Raw genomic sequence first — 21,212 nt, forward strand, 5'->3', positions numbered from 1 at the left:
CCGGGGGCAGCCCCTGCGTTTTTACGGCCTGAGTGTGAAGCATGAGGTTGTGCCTCCCCGGGACACCTTTGGGTGCGGAGAGCCGAGGCGGCTCCGTGTTCGTACATAACCAGAAACCGACCCAAAACCTCAGCTCCTGGTTCTTGTTACACACAGAAACGTGGCCGTGGTCTGCGAGTTTCTGGTAGGGGCAGTACAAATGGTGTCTGAGGAACCTGACGCACTCTCCGAGCCTGAGGCCATTTCCCTGATGAGTAACTCTGTTCACAACTTATGTAATTAAAAAGAAAACCCAAAACAAAACAAAAAAACCCCAGCTGTTTCTTAAAAAGCTGTTTCTTAAGTTGCCTCCTACTTAAAGTACTTTCCTCCATTCACAGAATTAGGTAACCATGGTCCTCACAAGTGTGGAAAAGATGGTTGGCCTCCAGAAGAAGACTTCTGGAATCAGGAATATCTGCATATTAGCCCATGTGGATCATGGTAAGACAGGTGCTTGTGACTGGCAGAAACTTGTGAGGAGAACTTGCCTGTGTGTTAGTTTGAATAATGGTGAGATGTTTTGGTCACAGTTTTAAAGCAGTAGGTTTTCACAGATTTAGTGTTAAACTGTCTTGATCCAGATTTTGGGAATTCAATGTACTTTGTATGCATTTCTTTTGTCTTGATGCAGTTTATCTTTTAGAACTTAAGAGAGTATTACGCTATAATTGGAACAATTGAAACTGAATGTTTTCTACTTTTGTGATGCTGAATGTTGATGTGACTTAAACGTGTGAGGTAGGCTGTTGTATTTCTATGTTTGTTTAATAGAAGAAGTTTGTTAAGTAGGGGGAAATAATTAGTGCTCACTTTAGAACACAAAACTTTTGTCGAACTGCATGATATATTGAGGTTCTAATGTACTGGTTTTTATTTCAACCGCTTTTCTGGTCATGACAGGTAAGGTGGTGTCCACTCTTCAAAAAATAAATTTGTATGCACCTAATAGGTGAAGTTGAATAATTGGATTCTTTTTTTAAAGTTAGCGTGTACTTTTGTGGCCTTTATTTATGTTGATATCTCAGAACGCTGTGTTGTCAGCTTTCATTATAATAGTCTCACGTCTTTTTCCGTTGTTTGTATTAATTTAAGTAATTTATTTTTCTTTTCAGGCAAAACTACTCTAGCTGATTGTCTAATATCTAGCAATGGAATAATCTCTAGCCGTTTGGCAGGAAAGGTAGGGTTATACTGTCATTTTTTAAATTCTTGTGTGTATGTTCTGGGACTGTATTAACAGTGATGATTAAGGAACCTCAGTTTCTCGTAGTCATACTCTTTATGACAGTTTATAAGTAACTTTTGAAGATAATTCTACAGATTTATCACCTCTTCTCTTGTTTTTCTACTCAGCTGAGATACCTGGACAGCAGAGAAGATGAACAGGTCCGAGGAATAACAATGAAATCCAGTGCAATTTCATTGCACTTTGTGAAAGGTAAGTTGTTAATGCTGGCAAGTATAAACTTTAATATATAGTTTTGTTAATTTTCTCAATCTTTTCGTTGTTGCTGTTGAGGTTTTTTTGTATACAGCTTTTACTTTGTGTTTCTTACTGTCAGGCCATGATTCTGCAAAGACTTAGGTATGTATTCAACTATTAACTGAGATAATCAAGTTTCATCTCAGGGTTAGGAAAACCATCTACAATCATATCTCCTGAGTGGTGACAATTAGAGTACTTATGCTTATCTTTTTATTTTAGATCAAAATCTCTATATTTTGATCTTAATTCTTGACATAATGTCAGTGAAAGTCAACATCTTTCAAAAAACAACAGATTTTAAACTGATTTTGTACAGTCTTATATACTGCAGTGTCAAGGTGCCTGTTATACTCTGCTGTAAATTGGGGGTTTTTAAAGTGTAGTTACAGTCTTATCTTTGTTAGGACTCCATGTTCCTTGCCAGCCTTATCCTCAGCTAGGTTAATTAAAAACATGAAATACATTACTGCCAGGCTTGTGCAGAAAAAAGAATAACAGAAAAATTGCATGAACAGAAAAGCCACTATTAGTCCTTCCATTTCAGCTACAGCTGATTATAAAAAATAGTTGAAAACAGTGATCATCTAGCTAAGAATTATAATCTGTGACTGTTTCATTGTTGACTGTGAAATGACCTGACTTTTAATACTTAGAACCTTTTATTTGTGTTATTTTTCAGTTGTATTGAAATTTAGACTAATACAACTTTTTAAACAGGAAAGTCAGGGCATGGTTTAGAAGTGGTAGAGTTAGGTAACGGTTGGATTTGATGATCTTAAGGGTCTTTTCCAGCTGTAACAATTTTATGATTCTTGATCTTATTTTTATATATATCTATAAATGCAGTGAGCTCATCAGAAGTTGACTGGAGTCTCTGCTAAGCAGAATTTTTTTGGGAGGCAGTAGTGTAGAAAATATTGAAAACTTCTCCAGTATTGATACAGTGAGGATATTTTAGTAATAGGGAGCCACAAGTGTGTTTTTTAAAACTCACAATGCTGAAATGAGGCATTTTATCAAGAAAGTAGGATTTATTTTTATGACAGTCTCATGATTTATCTTTAAAGTGCAGACTGTAATGCAGTTCATTGTGTTTTAGCTGTTTGTAGTGCTACTACAAGCTTGTTCAGGGTTAGGGTTTTTCATTTCGTTTGGTTGCCTGATAGGGTTTTGGTTTTAATTTTCTGGAGGCAGTTGGGCATGGAATGATGAAGGTTGGCATTAAGAGTGAAATTAAAGCTAATTAGGCACAAGTCACTAGATGTTGCACTGCTGACAGTCTTCCTGTCTTTCTGGAGTTTTTCTTAAGAGTAATGGCTACTGCAGACTTGATCCTTAGAAATTAATAATACCTTAAGCAGTATAACTGGGTGGCTGAAAGAAATATTTTTGAAAACTGTTCTGAAATATTAATGTATTGTTTGATCCTAGGTGATCAGGAGTATCTGATCAATTTAATAGACTCACCAGGGCACGTGGATTTTTCTTCAGAAGTATCTACTGCTGTCCGACTCTGTGATGGTTGCATTATAGTGGTGGATGCTGTTGAAGGAGTCTGTCCACAGGTGAAATAAAGTATACAAAATAGAGAAAGAGGGTAGAGAAGACAGAGTTAGCAAAGTCTTCAGTGCATTATGTAGAAATAAAAGATAAGCTGGTATAAGAAGTTTTGTGAAACTTTTAATAAATGACAATGTACTTGAGGTATGAAAGAGGGCAGTTAGTTTCAGTGTTGTGCTGAAAAACCAAGCAATGCTGGTGAGTGGATGTAGTGGTGTAGAGTTGAAACAGTGAGTATGCAATTTTTCAGGTAATGGAATATTTGCATAGAGAAGAAATAAATGTTTTAAAGGAAATGAATATCTTTACATGTGCTTTTAGGGTACTAACATGAAAAAATACGAAAAAAAACATTTAGATTGCTTTTTTTCATGGCTTACTTATATACAGAGGGGGTTTATTTGTTATTGTGGGCATTTTTGCTATGAAATTCTGCCATGCTGCAGAAGAACTAACACTAAGTACTATGGGAGTGAAATTTCTGGTTTGAATGTCACCCTGTCCTTTACTATGTGTTTAATTAAATTGTAGAATTATATTGTCCTTTAACATTCCATCTCTTTTGTGGTATGAAGCTTTCTGTAATGTATTTTTTTTTTAACTATTCCTTCTTAACAGACTCAAGCAGTTCTACGGCAAGCGTGGCTAGAAAATATACGTCCAGTATTGGTGATTAATAAAATTGATCGCTTGATTGTGGAGCTCAAGCTCACCCCTCAGGAAGCGTACTTGCACCTTAAAAATATCCTAGAACAGGTATTCAAGCTATAGTGTCATGTTCACACAGCAGATTTTGTTGAGGTTTTTTTTCTTCCCCCTTTTCTCCATTCTTGAATTGAGAGAGACTGTAATTTTTGCTGCCTTATAGCTGGAATAAATTGAGGGCAGCAGAACCAGTTTTTTCATACTTTGTGGGATCAAGCACTGTAACATCTAGACTAATTTCTAACATTGAGATACATTTTGTTTCTAGTTGGTTTGGAGGTTCATTCAGAATGCCCATGATAGAGAAAAGAGCATTAACTGCCTCTTGACAGGAAGAGTCTTCATTTTTAGAAATAATATGCTGAATGCTTTTTGCTGTTAACTTGCTTAAACTTTTTTGAAGGTAGACAAATAAGAACTTTATACTGTTCCAGATATTGATAGATTTATGGAAGGATAAAGTTAAGTTTTAAATTATAAGTTAAGTTGCTTTCAAACTTGTTTTTCCCAGAGCTTACTTTTAAGCACCTATGTGGTTTCTATTTGCCCTCCTTTGTTGTTTGCTTGTTGACAGTAACAAGTTTGTATTTCACCATTCCTTTTTCTGATAAAGTGTGTTACATGTGATACTTTGTTTCTAATTTAATCCTAATGTGCCTGACTTTGATTTGGAAAGTACAGTGTTTTAAGTTGAATTGTTAGTCTCCTCAAACTTCTGGTGTCTTCAGATGGGCAAAATTAGGTATACAAGGTCTGTATTTTAAATTGCAAAATTAATCACAGGCATCCTGTCTTATGACAAAAATTTTTTTTTATATTTTGGAGGGTGGGGGGAATTGCAAGTGTTGTGAAAGAGCAGACATCTTAAGAGTGTCTTTATATATCCTGTAGATCAATGCAGTCACTGGAGCACTCTTTACCTCTAAAGTCTTGGAAGAAAGAGCTGAGAAAGAAACAGAAAGTGAAACTATTTCAGACACTTCACCAGGAGACCAAATTTATGACTGGAGTGCTGGATTGGAAGATACTGATGATTCACATCTTTATTTTTCACCAGACCATGGAAATGTAGTGTTTGCCAGTGCAATTGATGGCTGGGGTTTTGGGTAAGTCTAGGATTTAGTTACTGGTTGGGTTTTGTTGGTTTTTTTCCTAATTGATTGCCATAGTTAATCTTTTTTTTATTTTTTTCGGTTGCTTCATATTTTAATGGGTTTTTAAATATATTTTTTCTGACATAACGCAACTGTTTATTATGTATTGTCGTATAGTATTAACACTGGACAGCTGAAAATACTACTAGCTTTGTCATCTACATGATAGGCATCCCTGTTTGGGGTGGGACCTTCCAGTTACAGGGAACAGTGATGTTTGTAGCAAGCATCGGGCAGGCAAGTGGCATCAGGCCAGTAGTTTCAGCTGTCCAGTTTGGTCCAGTACAATTCTGGGTCATAGCATCACTGTGATCTGTTTTTTCTGTACCAGACCTTGACTTGTTGAAACTGTTTATTTGTTCCCAAGTGTTTATGGTCATCAGTCTTAATCTAGCTTCTTTTTTTCTGTTCTTCATTCAGATGCATTTCTTATCTCTTGTTATCTGGTATCTGTATATTTTGTTTCAGCAGTTGCTAAAGATCACTGCAGAGATAGTTAACTACATGTAAGCATGTGGGGAAAACGATTTCAGAAAATTTTCTGGATTACTGTGTCTGAGTTTGTGATCAGTTCTGTTTTTCAGTCCTGTTCTTGGTTTCAAAGGGCTGCAGGCTGGTGTAAAAATGACTCATATTCTGACTGCTAGCCACAAGGTGGAGTCATTGTCTTCATCATGAAAATGTAATTAAATATATACACTTAGTAATACAGCGCATGTCTTCAATATTGCAAAAGCTTAAAAAAAAATCGCCCAGATTCTTATGTCAAAGTCAAGCTCTTAAATGAGCTATTTCATGCGTAGTTTGTAGTCTAACACAAACGCTTCCTGTCACTGCAGAGGAAAGGAAAAACAAAATAGGCTGTCTTAGTTTAATTATCTGTCATGAATAATAATAATTTATAATAATAATTTATAAAAGGAAAAATTGGAGTGTAAGTGATGTAAGGGAAATGGAAAATAGATCTTCAAATTCTGACATGTTGGAATATTCTTTAGTCATAGAGGTTGTGAGAGAGAGGAGACCTGTTCAGTTCTGAAAGCTAGAGGGAGTTTTCTGATACCTTTGGTAATTTTCACATTAACGTACTTCTTATTTGACGTCCTCCGTTTTCATATGGTGCCCACAGTCACTCTTCTGCTTTATGATGTGCAGGGAAACAGTATTTTGATTTCTGTAGGCTTTAGTTTTCCTGACTTTTAACTTTTGATTGAAATGCCATCGAAAAAAATAGATTATGGTAGGAAACCTGTTATACAGAGTATTTGGGATGCAACTGTTACAAAGTTGTTCAAGTTTGGCATCAGAACATTTTTGTTAGCAGATGTTGGGATGATTTAGAGCTATCAGCTATTTTTGTCCTATATGGATAAAGATTGGGCAGTTTGCAGCTTGCTTTTGTTTTGGAGACTGACAAAGCCTGTGGAAGGGAATAAATGAAAACAAAAAGCTAAGCTTTTATTTTGGGAAGTTCAATGATGGTCCTACTTTAGCATTAGTATTCTAAGTGTGCTGCCAGGAAATGCTAAACATTAAGAAAAATGTTTCTTAAAGAAAACTATACTGTACTTTGTTACAATAAATTGCTCAAAAGCAATTTTGAAGCTATTTCTTTAGATCAAGCTACTTGATATTTGCAAGTAAATTATCAACTATTAAGATTTTATAAGTTACAGAACTGCATTCTGATATAAGTATGTGGTCATAAACACCCTATGATCACCTTTGTAAATGGGAAGGGAAGCATGTTTTTCTTAAATGCTAGGTGAATATAATGGTTATTTTTGTAAAAGTGAGACTTCAGATAGTTATTTTCCTTTCATAAATTCTTTCCATCTGATACTTTCTGTGCAGGTAGAATTAAATTTCATACAGAATGTTAGGATTTGGAAGGGACCTCGAAAGCTCATCCAGTCCAACCCCTCTGCCAGAGCAGGATCACCTAGACTAGGTCACACAGAACACGTCCAGGCAGGGTTTGAATGTCTGCAGAGAAGGAGACTCCACAACCTCTCTGGGCAGCCTGGGCCAGTGCTCCATAACCCTTACAGTAAAGAAGTTTTTCCTCATGTTCAGGTTGAACCTCCTATGCTCCAGCTTGCTCCCATTGCCCCTTGTCCTGTCATTGGGCATCACTAAGCAGAGCCTGGCTCCTTCCTCCTGACACTCGCCCTTTACAAATTGATAACCATGAATGAGGTCACCCCTCAGTCTCCTCTTCTCCAAGCTAAAGAGACCCAGCTCCCTCAGCCGCTCCTCATAAGGGAGATGCTTCACTCCCTCCATCATCTCTGTGGCTCTACGCTGGACTTTCTCCAGCAGTTCCCTGTCCTTCTTGAACTGAGGGGCCCAGAACTGGACATTCCAGATGCGGTCTCACAAGGGCAGAGCAGAGGGGGATTAGAACCTAAATGTGGTAGAAAATTTTTTTGTTTCTCCAGCACAGAAATTTAGCAAAAAATACTTCAATTTGAACTGCTTGACACAGGAGTTTACTCTGTGAGGTTCTTCCAGGTGTTACTTCATAACATTGGGATTAAACAGAGAGGTGGGTAAGCAGATTTCTCTAAGACAGTGCTTAGGGCTTGAGAGTCTCTAATTTGTTGTTTTCAGAGGTAATACCTTGTCTTAATCTTCTTTTTTAAAGCTATTTTTTTCCACAAAGTTTTTAGCATTTAGTATATGTTGGTAACTGTTGTTTCTGCAGAGTGGAATGTGTGATAGATGATTATGATATATGCTAGAGTAATCTGAAGTGGAATGATAACTGGTCAAGCTTTAGTTGTTTCTTTGTGTTTGCTTTAGCTGCCACTTGAAATGTTTGTCAAGTGGCTTGAACCTTACTTGCAGAGTTTCTGTAAGGCTGAAATCTAAATATTTGGTGTAGTTTATCTTCAATTGACTTAAAGAAATGGGCCAGATATGATCTGTCCATATTTTTGTGGTTGTTATACTGGTATACTAGAGAGAATTGATAGGCTTTCTGTTTATTCTTTGCCAGTACATGCTGATATAAGATGAACTTAAGAAACATATAATGCTTTTCATTGAATATGAGTCTAAAACCCATGTTTGCTAAGACTCCCCAAATTTTAGTCCCCTTCTGCTTTATATCTTGAAACTTTTTTACGGTTATAGTAATTGAACTATCCATGAACAAGATTGTGACGCAGCCAAAAACATTTATGGATCTAACTGGAGGAGGGGATGTTAGTATTCTGCTGCTGGGTCTGGATCAGACTCTCTACACATTAGAAAATAGGCTGATTTGCGTTAATCTATTTTCTGTCTCTCAAACTGTGCCTACAGCTTGAACAAATAACGAGACTCTTAGCTACTAGTTTTCTTATTTGTACCTGTCCTAATTCTCCTTCTTTTCCCCTCACATCTTGAAAATGTTTTCATTTATTTGTTGAAGCTGAATGGAGGTTGTTTGCTTTCGAATACTGCTTCGTTTCTTATGGTGAACTGGCTCTGATAAATCATATGGTGAGGGGGGGAAGAAATGAGCATTTCCTTCATTAGTTTCAAGAGGTACTTCTGGACTCCCAGCAGTACCATGTGGTGAAATATGAAACAGTGAAGCATTTTCTTAACTGGGGCAAGCCTTGATTACATGTTTGTGGGTTCTGTTCCTAAAGGTATTATGGCTTGTCATGGCAGAAACATTTAGCCATTAGGCAGCGCCAGCCTCATCCAGTGCAATTAGTACATATGCTTTTCTCGTAATCTTCAAGTGTTGAAAGAATGCCATAAATACTTACGCAGGAGCTGCTGGCTCAAGAAACTTGAAGGTTCTCCCCCTGTTCTGAGTTTGAGGTGGTTTCTGGAAAAAAAAAAAAAAGAATCACTTTTTTCAGTAGTTCAGAGCTCTTGCTGACATGGGCAGGTCTTTTTTTTAGGCTAGTAGAAATTTGAGAATTCTGAATTTCAAAGCACAAATACTGTTCTGTAAATAGGATTGTTCCAATTGTAAACATATCTTTTTGTTTCTGTGTGCACAAGGAGCAAATGTATGGATTTTTAATCTATTAGTGCTCACTGAACGTTTTCAGCGAGGAAGCCATAGAATGTTCAGGACTCCCTCTTTAGGTTGTAAGCAGCCTCCTTTTATTAATTCATAGGGACCACTGAACAACACAATTGGCTTTGTAACACAATTTTGGCATTAGAGTTTTTATTATTATTTTCTGGGATTTACTCATTATTAAAGTAATGAGTCAAACAACAGGGAGTGCCCTAAGTAGTTAATTTGAAAAATAATTACTACCATCTGAAGGTTCAAGTGCAGCTCAAAAGAATACTTGATCTTTAACTTGTACTGTTCTGGTCACAGACCATAGTTAAATGTGTCATGGGACGGTTTTCTTAGAATGAATTTGAAAGTTATCACGTAAATATTTAGAACTTTTGTATTATGTTTTTGAGTTTTTTGGGGGGAGTAGCGCACAAATATTTATTTCAAATGAAGTTCACACTTGAAACAAAACAAAAACAGACAAGTACTGCAGTCTTTGAGCTGTTATGACTAAGTATTTTTTACAGGTGTATATGTTTATGTGAGCTAAAGTGAAGGCAATTGGAAAGATGAGAGTAAAACAAGGATTTGAGATTTGTGTGTGATTTTCATGTAAGCTATCCATTGTTTAGGCTGCTAAGCACATGTAAGCAGCGTTACACTTTTATCAGGATGCATTTTGTTTCCTTTCAGCATTGAGCATTTTGCCAAACTGTATAGCCAAAAGATTGGAGTCAAGCCTGCAGTACTTCTGAAGACTTTGTGGGGTGATTATTATCTAAATACAAAAGCAAAGAAGATAATGAAAGGTGACCAGGTAGGGAGGTTATCAGAAAAATCACCTGGCTTTTATTTTGTTTATTTTCATTTATTTTGTGCCCTCAGTGTGTTCTGAAAATTGACCTCAGTACCTTTTCACTCAACGTCAGTGGAGGTATAAAGTCACAAGAATAGCCTTGGTTCAGCCATTGCAGAAGAGAACATTCCAAAACTGACCATTCAAAAGCTACGTGGAGGAAATCTAATTTAACAGCGCTCACAGTTGCTCTTGGATGTCTCTGTTCACAAAACAAGGGACATTCCTGCTTCAAGGATTCAGCACAGAGCGAAACACTCAAAATGAATGGACTAACAGCGTAGAAACCAGAGTAGTGAGTGGATGTCTGCCTTATCTGAAGAATCCTTCAACAGCTAAGGATTTAGGATATTCACATTTAGCTTAGGATTTAGAAAATCTTTTTTGCCTTAGTGAGATCCCGTCGAATGTTATAACAAAACGCCGGCCTGTAAACTACACTTTTCTTGCATTGTTTCCACCAGTAAAAGTTAAGAGGGGAGAAGGAAGTTTCCCTGTTTTTATTTAATGATGATTTTTTCATGTTTTCATAGATGAAGATTAATAGTTATAAAAAGAGTAACTAGGCTGAAGGTAGACACGCTCCGTATTTATCAGGCTCTTCTTCTGAAACTGAAACCTTTGTCCTTCACCGTTAAATTTCATGTTTATCTTGTGCCTTATGCCGTTTTTATAAGATAGAGTGTTGTAGTAGTGATCTTGTGTAGAAAGATAACTGTCTTGATTTTGAATAAAGTTTTTATGAAAATGGTCAGTTAAAAGTGCAGTCTTAAGCTCATTGTATAAGCGAGTAATTACTAGTAATTAGCTGTATGTTTATGTTTTACCAGTCAAAAGGAAAGAAACCTTTGTTTGTGCAGTTGGTGCTGGACAACATATGGAGTCTGTATGAAGCCGTTATGAAAAGGTGAGAAGATCTATAAAGTTTTCATGGAATTTCTTTTTAAATACTCAAACAAGAAATGTTTTATATTCTTGCTACTGTGGTTTTTAATCTGTTTACTATTTTCATTACAGAGACAAAGAAAAAATTGAAAAGATAGTCACCTCTTTGGGATTGAAAATTGGTGCACGGGAGTCAAGGCATGCAGACCCTAAAGTTCATCTTAATGCCATTTGTAGCCAGTGGCTACCAATATCTGATGCAGTCCTCTGTATCCTTAAGGAAGATGGTTTTTTCTCTCTTTTTCACATGTGCATCTGTGCTGACTGGACCTATTTTTTCACTTATAATATTAAGTGACTTATCTGCAATTTACACCAACTTTGTGCTTTTTCACATGCCCTTTTGTTAGGAAAATAGGTTATGAAGCTGGAGGTAGTGTAACAATACACTTTTGTTACATAGTTTTATATACAAATTTTAGTGTTTTTTCCTGAAGGATAAGCCAGTCTCCTTTTTATAATAGTATCTTAGCTCTTCTGTCCATGAATTTCTCCAAGTATCTAGTGTTATGTTTTAAGCATGCACTTTCTTAATCCAAGATCAGCCTTCGCTCTGTCTGCTGGGTCTTCTCATCATTTATAACATAATACATATTATAGTAAATATTAATGAATTATTGATGTATAAATACTACTTCGTTTTTGAAATCTTTCCCCAGTTGTGCTATTTGTCGTTTCCCAGTTGCACACAAGGTGTGAGCCACCCCTGCTTCACTCCATTCTGCCCATGGATACATGCCAGAAATTGTTGCTGCCTTGAGAAGGAGCTGTGTGCACTGTAACTGACAGAGCTGGATTTTGGCTATCTGTTCTTGCTGGCAGTTAGTGCATGAGGTTGATTTAAAGAAACTAACAATGAAAGCGTTTGTCTTCCTTTCATATGCGTTCAGTAAGGAAATATAAATATATAAAGTATCTCCTTAGCAATGTGTTTTAGCCATGGTGTGTAATAAAATTCCCAGTCCTCTCGATATCACTGCAGAGAGAGTGGAAAAGCTGATGTGTGTTGGAGCTAGAACATTTGATTCTTTGCCACCAGAAACTCAGGAACTGAAAAGTGGTGAGTAGGTGTTCTGCCATTAACATGAAGGTTGTTTCTATCTTGGTGGTTTTGTTTCTCTTCAGATCGTAAGATGTGTAATAATCTGTACTTAGATTTGTAGTTATTTTACTTGTAGTAGCTTTCTTGATGTTTGTCAGTGATGTGTCATAGTATTATGTCTTATTTTTACGGCCACACATTTTTCTTCAATCCCATCTGTTCATGGTTTTTAGAAAACTCAAGCTGCAGGTGATGTAAAGTCTAAGACACTGACACTGGGGATTTTGGAAGGATATGAGTTTAATATTTGTTTTTAGTTCTAAATAGTAGAAGAGATCAGATATCATGTAATTGAGAACTAAATATTTTACCAACTTCTATATTAAAATCATTAATTTCTAGCCAGTAGGGTTTTGAATGTGGATTTCATTTTTTACAAGTATTTTGAGTAACTTCGGCCCAGCTTTTGGTAATTTAAAATAAAACATTTTCTGTTGAATTTATTGCTAAGAAGTTACTACTGAAGTTAGTAAGATACAGCTTAGCTGTTACTACGAATAATGTCATTAAGTATTTCGTCAGCATTTCCATAGCTCAAGGTATAACTTGATTTCTTAGTTATTTCATAATAATCCAGAGTGATAAAAGATTAGCAAATAAAACAAAGAGGCAAAAGACTTCCAAGGCAACAAATATATTTTGTTACCCAGAGTGTTAAATGAAGAAGTTAGTTTAAGTTTTGCCATTGGGATCACAATTTCATGTCCAGTTCTGGCAGAGTTTCCAGCTTTAACTAAGAGTTCCTCCTCAAGAAGGGCTTAGTCGTATATTCAGACACTGTTGTGTTGAACATTGGGATGTCTGTTTGTAAAGGTATGCAAGAAGAAGTTTGATAATCACAAAGTCCTGTGCTATAAAATTATAATAGGGACTGGAAAGACTGCGTTCAAGGATTTAACTTTACAGTTCTTTTACAGCCTATAGCGAATAAGCAGTAATGAAAATAAACTTTGTGTGCAGATTGCAGGAGAGCCTGCAAGATGCTCATGTTCCTTTTTCTACCTTTGAAATATTTGTAAGCATAAACTCTGTGATCATGTATGTTCCTTCATAAAAATTGTGATGCCTTGGAAAGGTGAACAACTGCTGAGTTGTTTTCCTGAAAGACGTATGAGAACTGCTGAAGCGGAATATTTAGAGGAATTGAAAATCAAAGTTGAAACTGACGATACGGATGTAATGCTCAGTGGTGAACCAATCTCCTAATTCTCCATATGTATGTGGTAATCTCCTCTTGGAGGTTCAGATGTTCTATACAAAATTAAGTGATGTTTTTCCCCCAGATCTGGTAGTCTGAAAAAGAATGTTCCCAAATGATCTTTTCAGATAGGTCTGTAGGGAACAAATAGGCCTTATGTGTACGAGTTTGTTGTTCTGCAAACATTCTTTCTAATTGCACATACCATTTTGGTGTAAGGTAGTAAATATTCTCTGATATTTGAAGAGGTAGTTTGGTAAAAATTACAAGGAGATATAGTACTTAAGCTAGTAACAGCTAAAAACATTTCTGAACTTTGTATGTGTAGTGAAAGGTGTTTATAGAAGAGTTTTTAAAGAGAGCTTCAAGAAATCTAATGGGATATCAAATGTCAATTTAAGATGAGATGTGAATGTCAAATTGACAGGCTGCTAGGAATTTCCTGGGGCTGAAACAACTGATACTTTCATCATTTACTGAACATCTACAAACATTGTATTCTTCTATAGTATTTGACACTGTATCAGTATGAGTTAATTAGAAGAAAGTTGCTGCTGTAAGCTTCAATCTTACTGCTCTTGGTTATGAAAGAACAATGTACTTCACATTTAGTGAGTATCTTGCTGATTTTTAGTAGCAGTCTTGCACATTGTTTGCCTGAGCACTTTACACTGTAGTCTTTTCATAGATCAGATAAAGGGAGAAATGTAGAAGACTATTTTCTGTATTAGAAGTTTTGAATGGTATTGTGTCCGTTTTGGTTTTGATGATGTGTTCCAAGTTGGATGAAAAAATAGGGTATGGGAATTTCCTATGTATTGTATGAGTTTAGTGTAGATCTTTCATCCTTTGAGCAATAGCCATTCTTGGAGTGAAGTTGTTACAATTTTGTGATTATACAAGCATCTGGACATGTGCAGGACTTACTTCTTTAGTTTGAAATGAGGAGAGAATACTGGGAGGTACTGAATAAATAGCTCAGTCTTAATTCTATACTGCTCTGGTTTTCATTCTAATGTAAACCAACCTATGAGCTCACCTTAAATACCAAACCAATATGTTTAGTTGGAGTATATGTAGTTTGTTATGAAGCATTCATTTTTACAGTTTTGTCATTTCATTTGACTGTGAAAGAGACTTGAAGATATGGGCAGTGTTATCAAATGATTAGTCTAGAGTAATGTTCTACTTTTCCTGTTAATTTTTCTTTAGCATATTACCATTGAAAAGGGAAATAAACAGTAATTCCTATAAAATTCATGGAAAGCCATACTGTTGGGAAAAATTGTGCAAATAACTTCCTTTTATGTTTATTCAGCTTTTATGAAATGCAGTAGTGAAGGAACAGCCCCGGTTATTGTCTTTGTTTCCAAAATGTTTGCTGTTGATGCAAAAGCATTACCACACAATAAACCAAGGTAAGAAAATGTAACATTTAACTTTCTGATCTACATTAGATGCTTTTAGGGAAAAAAGTTATGTTGCAAGCATGGATAAATTGTTTTAGACCTGGGAAAATAATTCAGGAATTCCTAAGATGCAATAAAACCTTTTCAGCGAGTAGAGATTTTCTGGATGAGTTCAATAGATGATTTGTTTATCACATTTGTTTTAGAAGATACAGCAGATGTATTCAGGAGAAAAATACACATTTATTGGAGAACAGAACTTGTCTCCAAATGTATCATCCTAATATATACATTGTATGCTGTTTCAGGATGTTTGGTTGAAAATATGATTGAGTTGTAATGCTTTCTAAGTACTTCAGTAAGGTTGTGTTGGCATGATCGTAACAGCTTGTGCTTGTACCAAGAAACACAAATCTGGCATAATACCTTAGTGATCATCCAGTCCATTGTAAGTGCCAGATAAAATGTGTTAATTAAAGTAGTCTGAACCTTGAATAAGTTTTTGCAGTGAACTAAAAGGCATTAACGCACTTCGAAAGATTTTATTCTGGGAAGTATAGAAGGTTTTTATTACAGCTTTTTATTGTTTAATGACCATCTTATTTTCTTTGAGAAAGAAAGGCAGATTTCATTTACCTGATATACCTAATTGAACTACTTTTAGCTGGAGTCCTCTGCTTTTTTACAGAATTGTACTTTTCCAATGAGTTTATAAGAATGAGGTTCATCTTGACCTTTTATTGCTCTACGCCTCTGAAGCATTTTCAGTAGTCAAGTTCTGTATTAACTTTCTACTAAATTAGACTGATTGTGACTGTTAAATATTTCAGCAAAAACAGTGCTGTTACTGTGGTAATGTTTGCAAGTTTTACTACTATTTTAGGTTTTTCACACACCTCCTAGATTTACATCAATTTGTTCTTACCACACTTATCTATGGCTCTTCCACCAAAAATCTTTCTTCTGGTAAGACTGAATTCATTGCACTTATAGATTGACCAGACACTAGATGGTGCAGTTTTACTTTGAGTTCTGTCCTCAGACAAAGAATTCTTGCTCTCGTCCTGGTGTAGCACAGCAGGGCCAGTCCTGCTTTGTCTGCTTTCCTGGGTATATACTTGAGTTACCAGAGAAGAATCCCCAGAGGCCATCACTTTCTGGCTGTTTTGTCACTGACAATGACCTCTTCTTTTATTTATTGGGAGGATCGAGATTCTTTCACATGATGAGGATGCAAAAGTGGCTTTTACATACACCAGACACAAAAAGTATTGGACATTTTCAAGTTTTTAGTCAAAATTAAAAAAAAAAGAAAGAAAAGCTAGGCACTGCAAGACCTGTTTTGTGACTGGAACTTGGGATTTCAAGCAAAATACTGTATCTGAGAGATTCTGACTTTCCAGAGACTAGTGGATAGCTCTTACCTTTTTTTTTTTTCATTCTCTGTTATTTGCTTATGAGCACTCTGCCACATGGATAACTCTCCTTCCCTGTCTCCTTTGATACTCTTCTTACATTTTTTGGTGTTTTTTCTATTCTTCTTAGTCATCCCCCTCCAGGAAGGCAGCTGGTTTACATGTATGGTTATTCACCATGTTTTAAGCTTTTATTCTTTTAAAAGAGAGAAAAAAGAATATTTTGAAGAAATTTGCCATGTATTGTGGTTCATAACATGTGTATGACCAGCTCCATTTTTTAATTTATTTATTTTTTTTTTTTGCAAAGGATGCATTCAGTACAGAAGCTTGTGCGTTGTGGTTTGTTGGTTTTGTTCTGAACCTGAAAGAGGATAGATTTGGCCTGCAAAAATAAAAGACTCTCTGTGAAAAGAAAAAAATCCATTAGGAAAAGGCAGCTGAGTGCACCCTGTTCTCTGCGGCCATCAGGCAAAGCCTTGCACAGAGCACCAGGCCACGCTGCTGCCTTCCCCTTCTCTCCTGGCTCTGCAGGAGACACCCTGCTTCCTGCGCTGTGGCCCCAGTCACGCTCACCCCTGCCTCCCTCCTTGCCCCTGGCATTCAGCAAACAGCAGGGCAGCATCACGCTGTCCGGGTGTCACGGCACTGCCACCAACTCGGCTCACCGGGCAAGCAGACGGCAGCCCACGGAGCTGAGGGGCGCTGGCACTAAGCGTTAACGCACAACCCCAGAGCGCCTGGGGCTGAGCGTTTACGGACTGGAATGGATGCTCCAGGTTTCTGTGTCACTGCTACCCACCAGTTCGGCCTCCTACACAGCGTATTCCCAGTTATTAAGCCTACAGATATTAGGAAGAAATTCTTTACTGTGAGGGTGATGAGACACTGGCACAGGTTGCCCTGGGAAGCTGTGGATGCCTCCTCCGTGGAAGTGTTCAAGGCCAGGTTGGACAGGGCTTTGAGTAACCTGATCCAGTGAGAGGTGTTCCTGCCCATGGCAGCGGGGTTGGACTGGATGATCTTTAAGGTCCCTTCCAACCCAAATAATTCTGTGATTTTCTCCTTAGATAAAAAAATGTGCTGCTCTCAAATTTTTTCAGAATGCAAATACAGTTGTAATTTTATTCTCTGATACGTACTGTTTAACAAATCTGTAATTCTGATCATCAGTCTGGGTTGACTGCGTTGGGTGGAGGATTGCAGTTGACTGATAGTTCAAGTAATGCAGAGCTGCCCCCAAAATCCAAACAAAATTTAGATGAATTAGGCTTTCTGAGATAATATTGCAGAAGAATGAGGACTGTCCTGGAATTCTTTCTGGGAGTCAGGAGGCATATTAGTGGTGCCAGGAGACACTATGTCCTTTCTCCCTGTTTATTTAGTAAAATGAAAATTGTGGTTTCTTGCTTTGTAGTTTGTGTGAAAAGTATTTCTTGCTGGCCTTAATAGTAAATTATTAAATTAGTTACTATTTGGCGAGTACTAAAATGAATTCACATGACTTTTTCTTTGAGATAACCAGTCATTATCAGCACGATGTAATTTTGCTGATTAGGTGATATTAACAATTTTGTTTTGAAATGACAGTTGGATTCCAGTTTTTGAAAAACAGTAATAGAGCTAAATGTGTATTTCTGGATATTATAATTATTAACATTCTGCAGGTAAGCAGTTCTTCAAGAATGCAGAAAAGGATTTCACACACATGGAGTGTGTGAGATCCAATCTTTAAACTGACATTCCATGAGGATGCTCCATAAAAATGCCTGAACATAGGGCAGACCAAGGGATACATACACTGCCAGCTAACAGTGGTTTCATGTTTACTAACTTAAGAACATTAATATATGTTATATGTTCCATTTACATGTTAACTTTGAGGAGCCATAACTGTGTTCTTGTGTACTCTGATGTTGAACTGCTGAACTGATCTGCTAGGTTATTTGCATCCTTTGTAGGGGCTGCGAGAAGGAGTATTTTAAAGCGTGTTAAAGCATGTAAAAAGATCTGAGATTTTTCTCTAGTGGGTTTTGGGTTTTTTGTTTATTTGGGATTTTTTGGCTAGACTTATACTCTGCTTCCAGAGGAAAAAATGTAGATCCGTGATACCACTGTCTTTTTCTTTCCTTTTGTAAGGTAGTATTGGTTGATGTTACCTTTTTGACAATTTCTTAGAAGCCACAAATTGACTTTGCAGTTTTTATAGTTTGCCTTATTTCTGCCATCTGCTTGTAATACTTTTTAAGTATAGGTTGGGAGAAGCAAAAGGCTCGTCTAAGTCCAGGGTGTACAGCAAATGATAACGAAGGTTGGACTTTTAATTAAAACAACTTCCTTTGAGATTGCTGTTGGCAACTATATCTCCTAGACGGTGACATTAAAAATCAATAGATTCTATACTAAATAGACCCCTGTCAAGAAAGTGTAGTGCAATCTCCTTCACGTAAATTATCTAAAACCAAAACCAGTAGGAAATAGGGCTATATTGGCTTTTTTTGCAGCTACTTGCTTTATGTAATGAGGCCATGGTTGATGCCTGTGGTTATTTCTTCTTAAGTATTGCTGTGTGCAGAGTTAGGTGTTCATTCAGCATATGCTGTTTCTTTCTCTCCTTTCTGTGTTACGTTGAACTGCAGTCTAAGACAGAAAGGTTGAGTGTAGGTGTATAAATAAAAGCAGAGCTTGGCATTTAGGTACAGAGTATGAATATTCCAGTTTGCTCTTCCTGAGGTTCAGAATCCTGTCTTCATCTAACCCAGTGTAAAAGAGCACTGTTTAAGAATTTGTTACAATTGCTTTCAAGTAGTTTTAGTTGTTGCTGTGTGTATTTAATAGCAAATACAGAGAAAATGTAAATTGGCTATCAGATGTTTGTTAAGATGAAGTTCTCTACTAACTTTGTAGAGCTTTAGGTACAGATGTCACAGTGATATGATGCAATGTCAGCAGTAGGAGACAAACCATTTCTGTTACTTCAGGTCCATCGTTCTAACAATCCTGCTGATGAATAGAGTACACTAAAGAAATTCCATTTCTGCTTTTCAGTGGTAATAAAGAAAAGTCTATTGACCAGATAACCTGATGTACTAAGATTGTGCTTCATGACTGCACTAGGGGACATAAAACCTGTAATAACCTTGCAGTTTTCCTCCAGATTATACAAAAGGTACTTCTTTCTCCTCAGTCAGCTTGAAATCGGATATATTTTTTTTTCTTAGGTGTCACCATGAAACAAGCACTTAGCCATATAATTCTGCATGGAATTATGATGATAATTGTTTGTTCTGTGGTCCAGCTTGTTTGCATGTCTTAAACCAACCGATTGTTGTGTACTTCATCTATTTCCTTTCTGATGTTTCCTAAAAATTGTACTGGAAAAAATTTAAATCTGTGGTATTTTCCCAACCTTCAGCTAAAAAGACATTACATTGTCTTGATCAAAAGAAGAGAACATTTATAAAGCTTCAAGCCCTGTAAGGAATTATTATCTTCTTGCAATTAAATTATTTTTTATGTTTAAAGGCAGTATGACTTTCAGTGATCTGAACCCATCATCTTCTGTTTGCATTAATAGTTTGTTCTAAATTGTGGTTAGTGCGTTAGAAATGAATATGGCACAAGTCATCTGAACAGCCTCAGATTTACAGGTTAACATCTGAAGATGACACCCAGTTATATAATTAATAGAGTAATAGGTGCTTTGCAAAAATTAAGAAACCAACTTAGGGTTGTTATGAAATAAATTTCATTGTACCAGTATTCATTTGAATTTAGCTAAAGCCTTTATAACTGATCTAAGAGAGGAATCTGTAGTAATGGATGAAAGTTGAATCTCTAGTCATAATTTAGTTTGTGTAATTGTAAGCTGAAGAGAGAAAAGCTTGTAACATTCTGGAAGAGTTTTGCTTCAAGCTTCTTCTGTATTGCATGTTTAGTATGTGAGATAAAGGTCAGTAAATCAGTCAAGAGTTTTTCAAGGCATTGTATGACAGCTTGATATTGATATCTTCATTTTGTTACATATCTCAGGATTAATGATAATTGCTATACAATATAATATGAAACAGTTACCCAGAATTATCCTTTGCAGAAGCTCTGTAAGATCATTATTTGAAATTTTATGTAAATTTTGATTTGGATAATTTTCAGTTGTTCATTTTGTGCGTACACTTTTATTACTACGGTGAATTGCCCTAGTGCTTTCAGTTGCAATAGAAAAGATATGAAAAAATCTTAGTATGTGTACATGAGTTTTCTATAGATATCAAGCAGTTTAATCCAGAAATTAATGAACTTCAGGACGATTAGGAAAACCACGGACGTGCTCCATGCTGAATTGTTTCAAACGAGCTCCGCTTGTCCTTAGGGTAGGGACGCTGTTGTTGGACGTCTCTGAGTGCCAGACAGTGAGCAGAACAGCAGCCAGTGATTTAACTAGAACTTAATTCTGAAGAGCAGTTATGAGGAGCAACCCAGGAGATTATCTATAAATTATGTGAATTTAAAGATGTTCACAGAAATTACCCCCTTAGTTTCATGAAGTCAAGCACGTGTCCATGAGCTCATTGAATTTAACTGGTAAAAACTGTATGGAGAGAAAGCCACTTGAAAAACATTGTTCATGGCATGGGAGATGCATCACAGACACTTGCTGAAGGAAGTACCAGTCTTTTGAAAATCAGTCTGACTGTGATGTTTCCTTTTTAAAATGGTTTGAAGGTTAAAAGATTAAAAAAATAAATGTAACTCTTTATTAATCAGAGGCCAGTTTGTTTGTTTGTTTTGATTATTCAGTGTGAATGTTTGAAATGTTTTGGAATGAAGTCTCCCCTTGATAACATGGAAAGGTAGAAGAGCTGTCATGTTCAGGCATTGATTGCATGAAGAAGTTTAGTTGGTGTTCCATTTGAATTAAATGAGTTATCCTAGGGGACTGAGGGAATAAAGAAGTCAGCAGTTACCTGAAATCTGATGCACTTAATCAATAATCTACTGAATGTGAATAGTATATATATTATACTCTTTTCCACTTTATTATTTCCATAGCATTTTTTACTGCACAATGTAGGTTAAGATGAGATAGTGATAATGTGGCTACCCATCTGTGTCAGCTCTATCACTTGTGCCTGGTTCACGTGTTTGGTGTCTGGATGCTGTCGCATCTCTGTGGCGTTAGGGAGCCTCTATTTTTCTTTCTGCTCCAGAATTTTCATGGTCCCATTTTTTTCATGCCAATATTATGAGGCTGTAGATACTTTCTCATGGAGTTAAAAAAGGCAAGGGAGAAAATATGGTAGGGAAAAAGAGGAGACACTCTTT

The 21,212-nt window shown here is 36.5% G+C and overlaps 1 protein-coding gene across 2 annotated transcripts in view; it reads left to right on the top strand.

Annotated features, from left to right (window-relative positions):
• The first annotated feature begins 390 nt into the window (after positions 1–390).
• The window catches only part of EFTUD1 (elongation factor Tu GTP binding domain containing 1), a 75,345-nt gene continuing 54,523 nt past the window's right edge, over positions 391–21,212 (top strand). Inside the window, exons 1-11 of one of the 2 annotated variants that reach the window (XM_010191282.1) lie at positions 391–483; positions 1,155–1,222; positions 1,396–1,480; positions 2,960–3,093; positions 3,707–3,844; positions 4,685–4,899; positions 9,659–9,782; positions 10,652–10,728; positions 10,839–10,975; positions 11,704–11,826; positions 14,385–14,484. In XM_010191282.1, the coding sequence (XP_010189584.1) occupies positions 393–483; positions 1,155–1,222; positions 1,396–1,480; positions 2,960–3,093; positions 3,707–3,844; positions 4,685–4,899; positions 9,659–9,782; positions 10,652–10,728; positions 10,839–10,975; positions 11,704–11,826; positions 14,385–14,484 (1,292 nt within the window). In that variant the 5' untranslated portion in view covers positions 391–392. The remainder of the gene's footprint in view (positions 484–1,154; positions 1,223–1,395; positions 1,481–2,959; positions 3,094–3,706; positions 3,845–4,684; positions 4,900–9,658; positions 9,783–10,651; positions 10,729–10,838; positions 10,976–11,703; positions 11,827–14,384; positions 14,485–21,212) is intronic. The other variant, XM_010191283.1, reaches the window with a different exon arrangement.

Source organism: Mesitornis unicolor, unplaced genomic scaffold, assembly GCF_000695765.1.
Source record: "Mesitornis unicolor isolate BGI_N332 unplaced genomic scaffold, ASM69576v1 scaffold6599, whole genome shotgun sequence".
In the NCBI taxonomy this organism is placed as follows: domain Eukaryota; kingdom Metazoa; phylum Chordata; class Aves; order Mesitornithiformes; family Mesitornithidae; genus Mesitornis; species Mesitornis unicolor.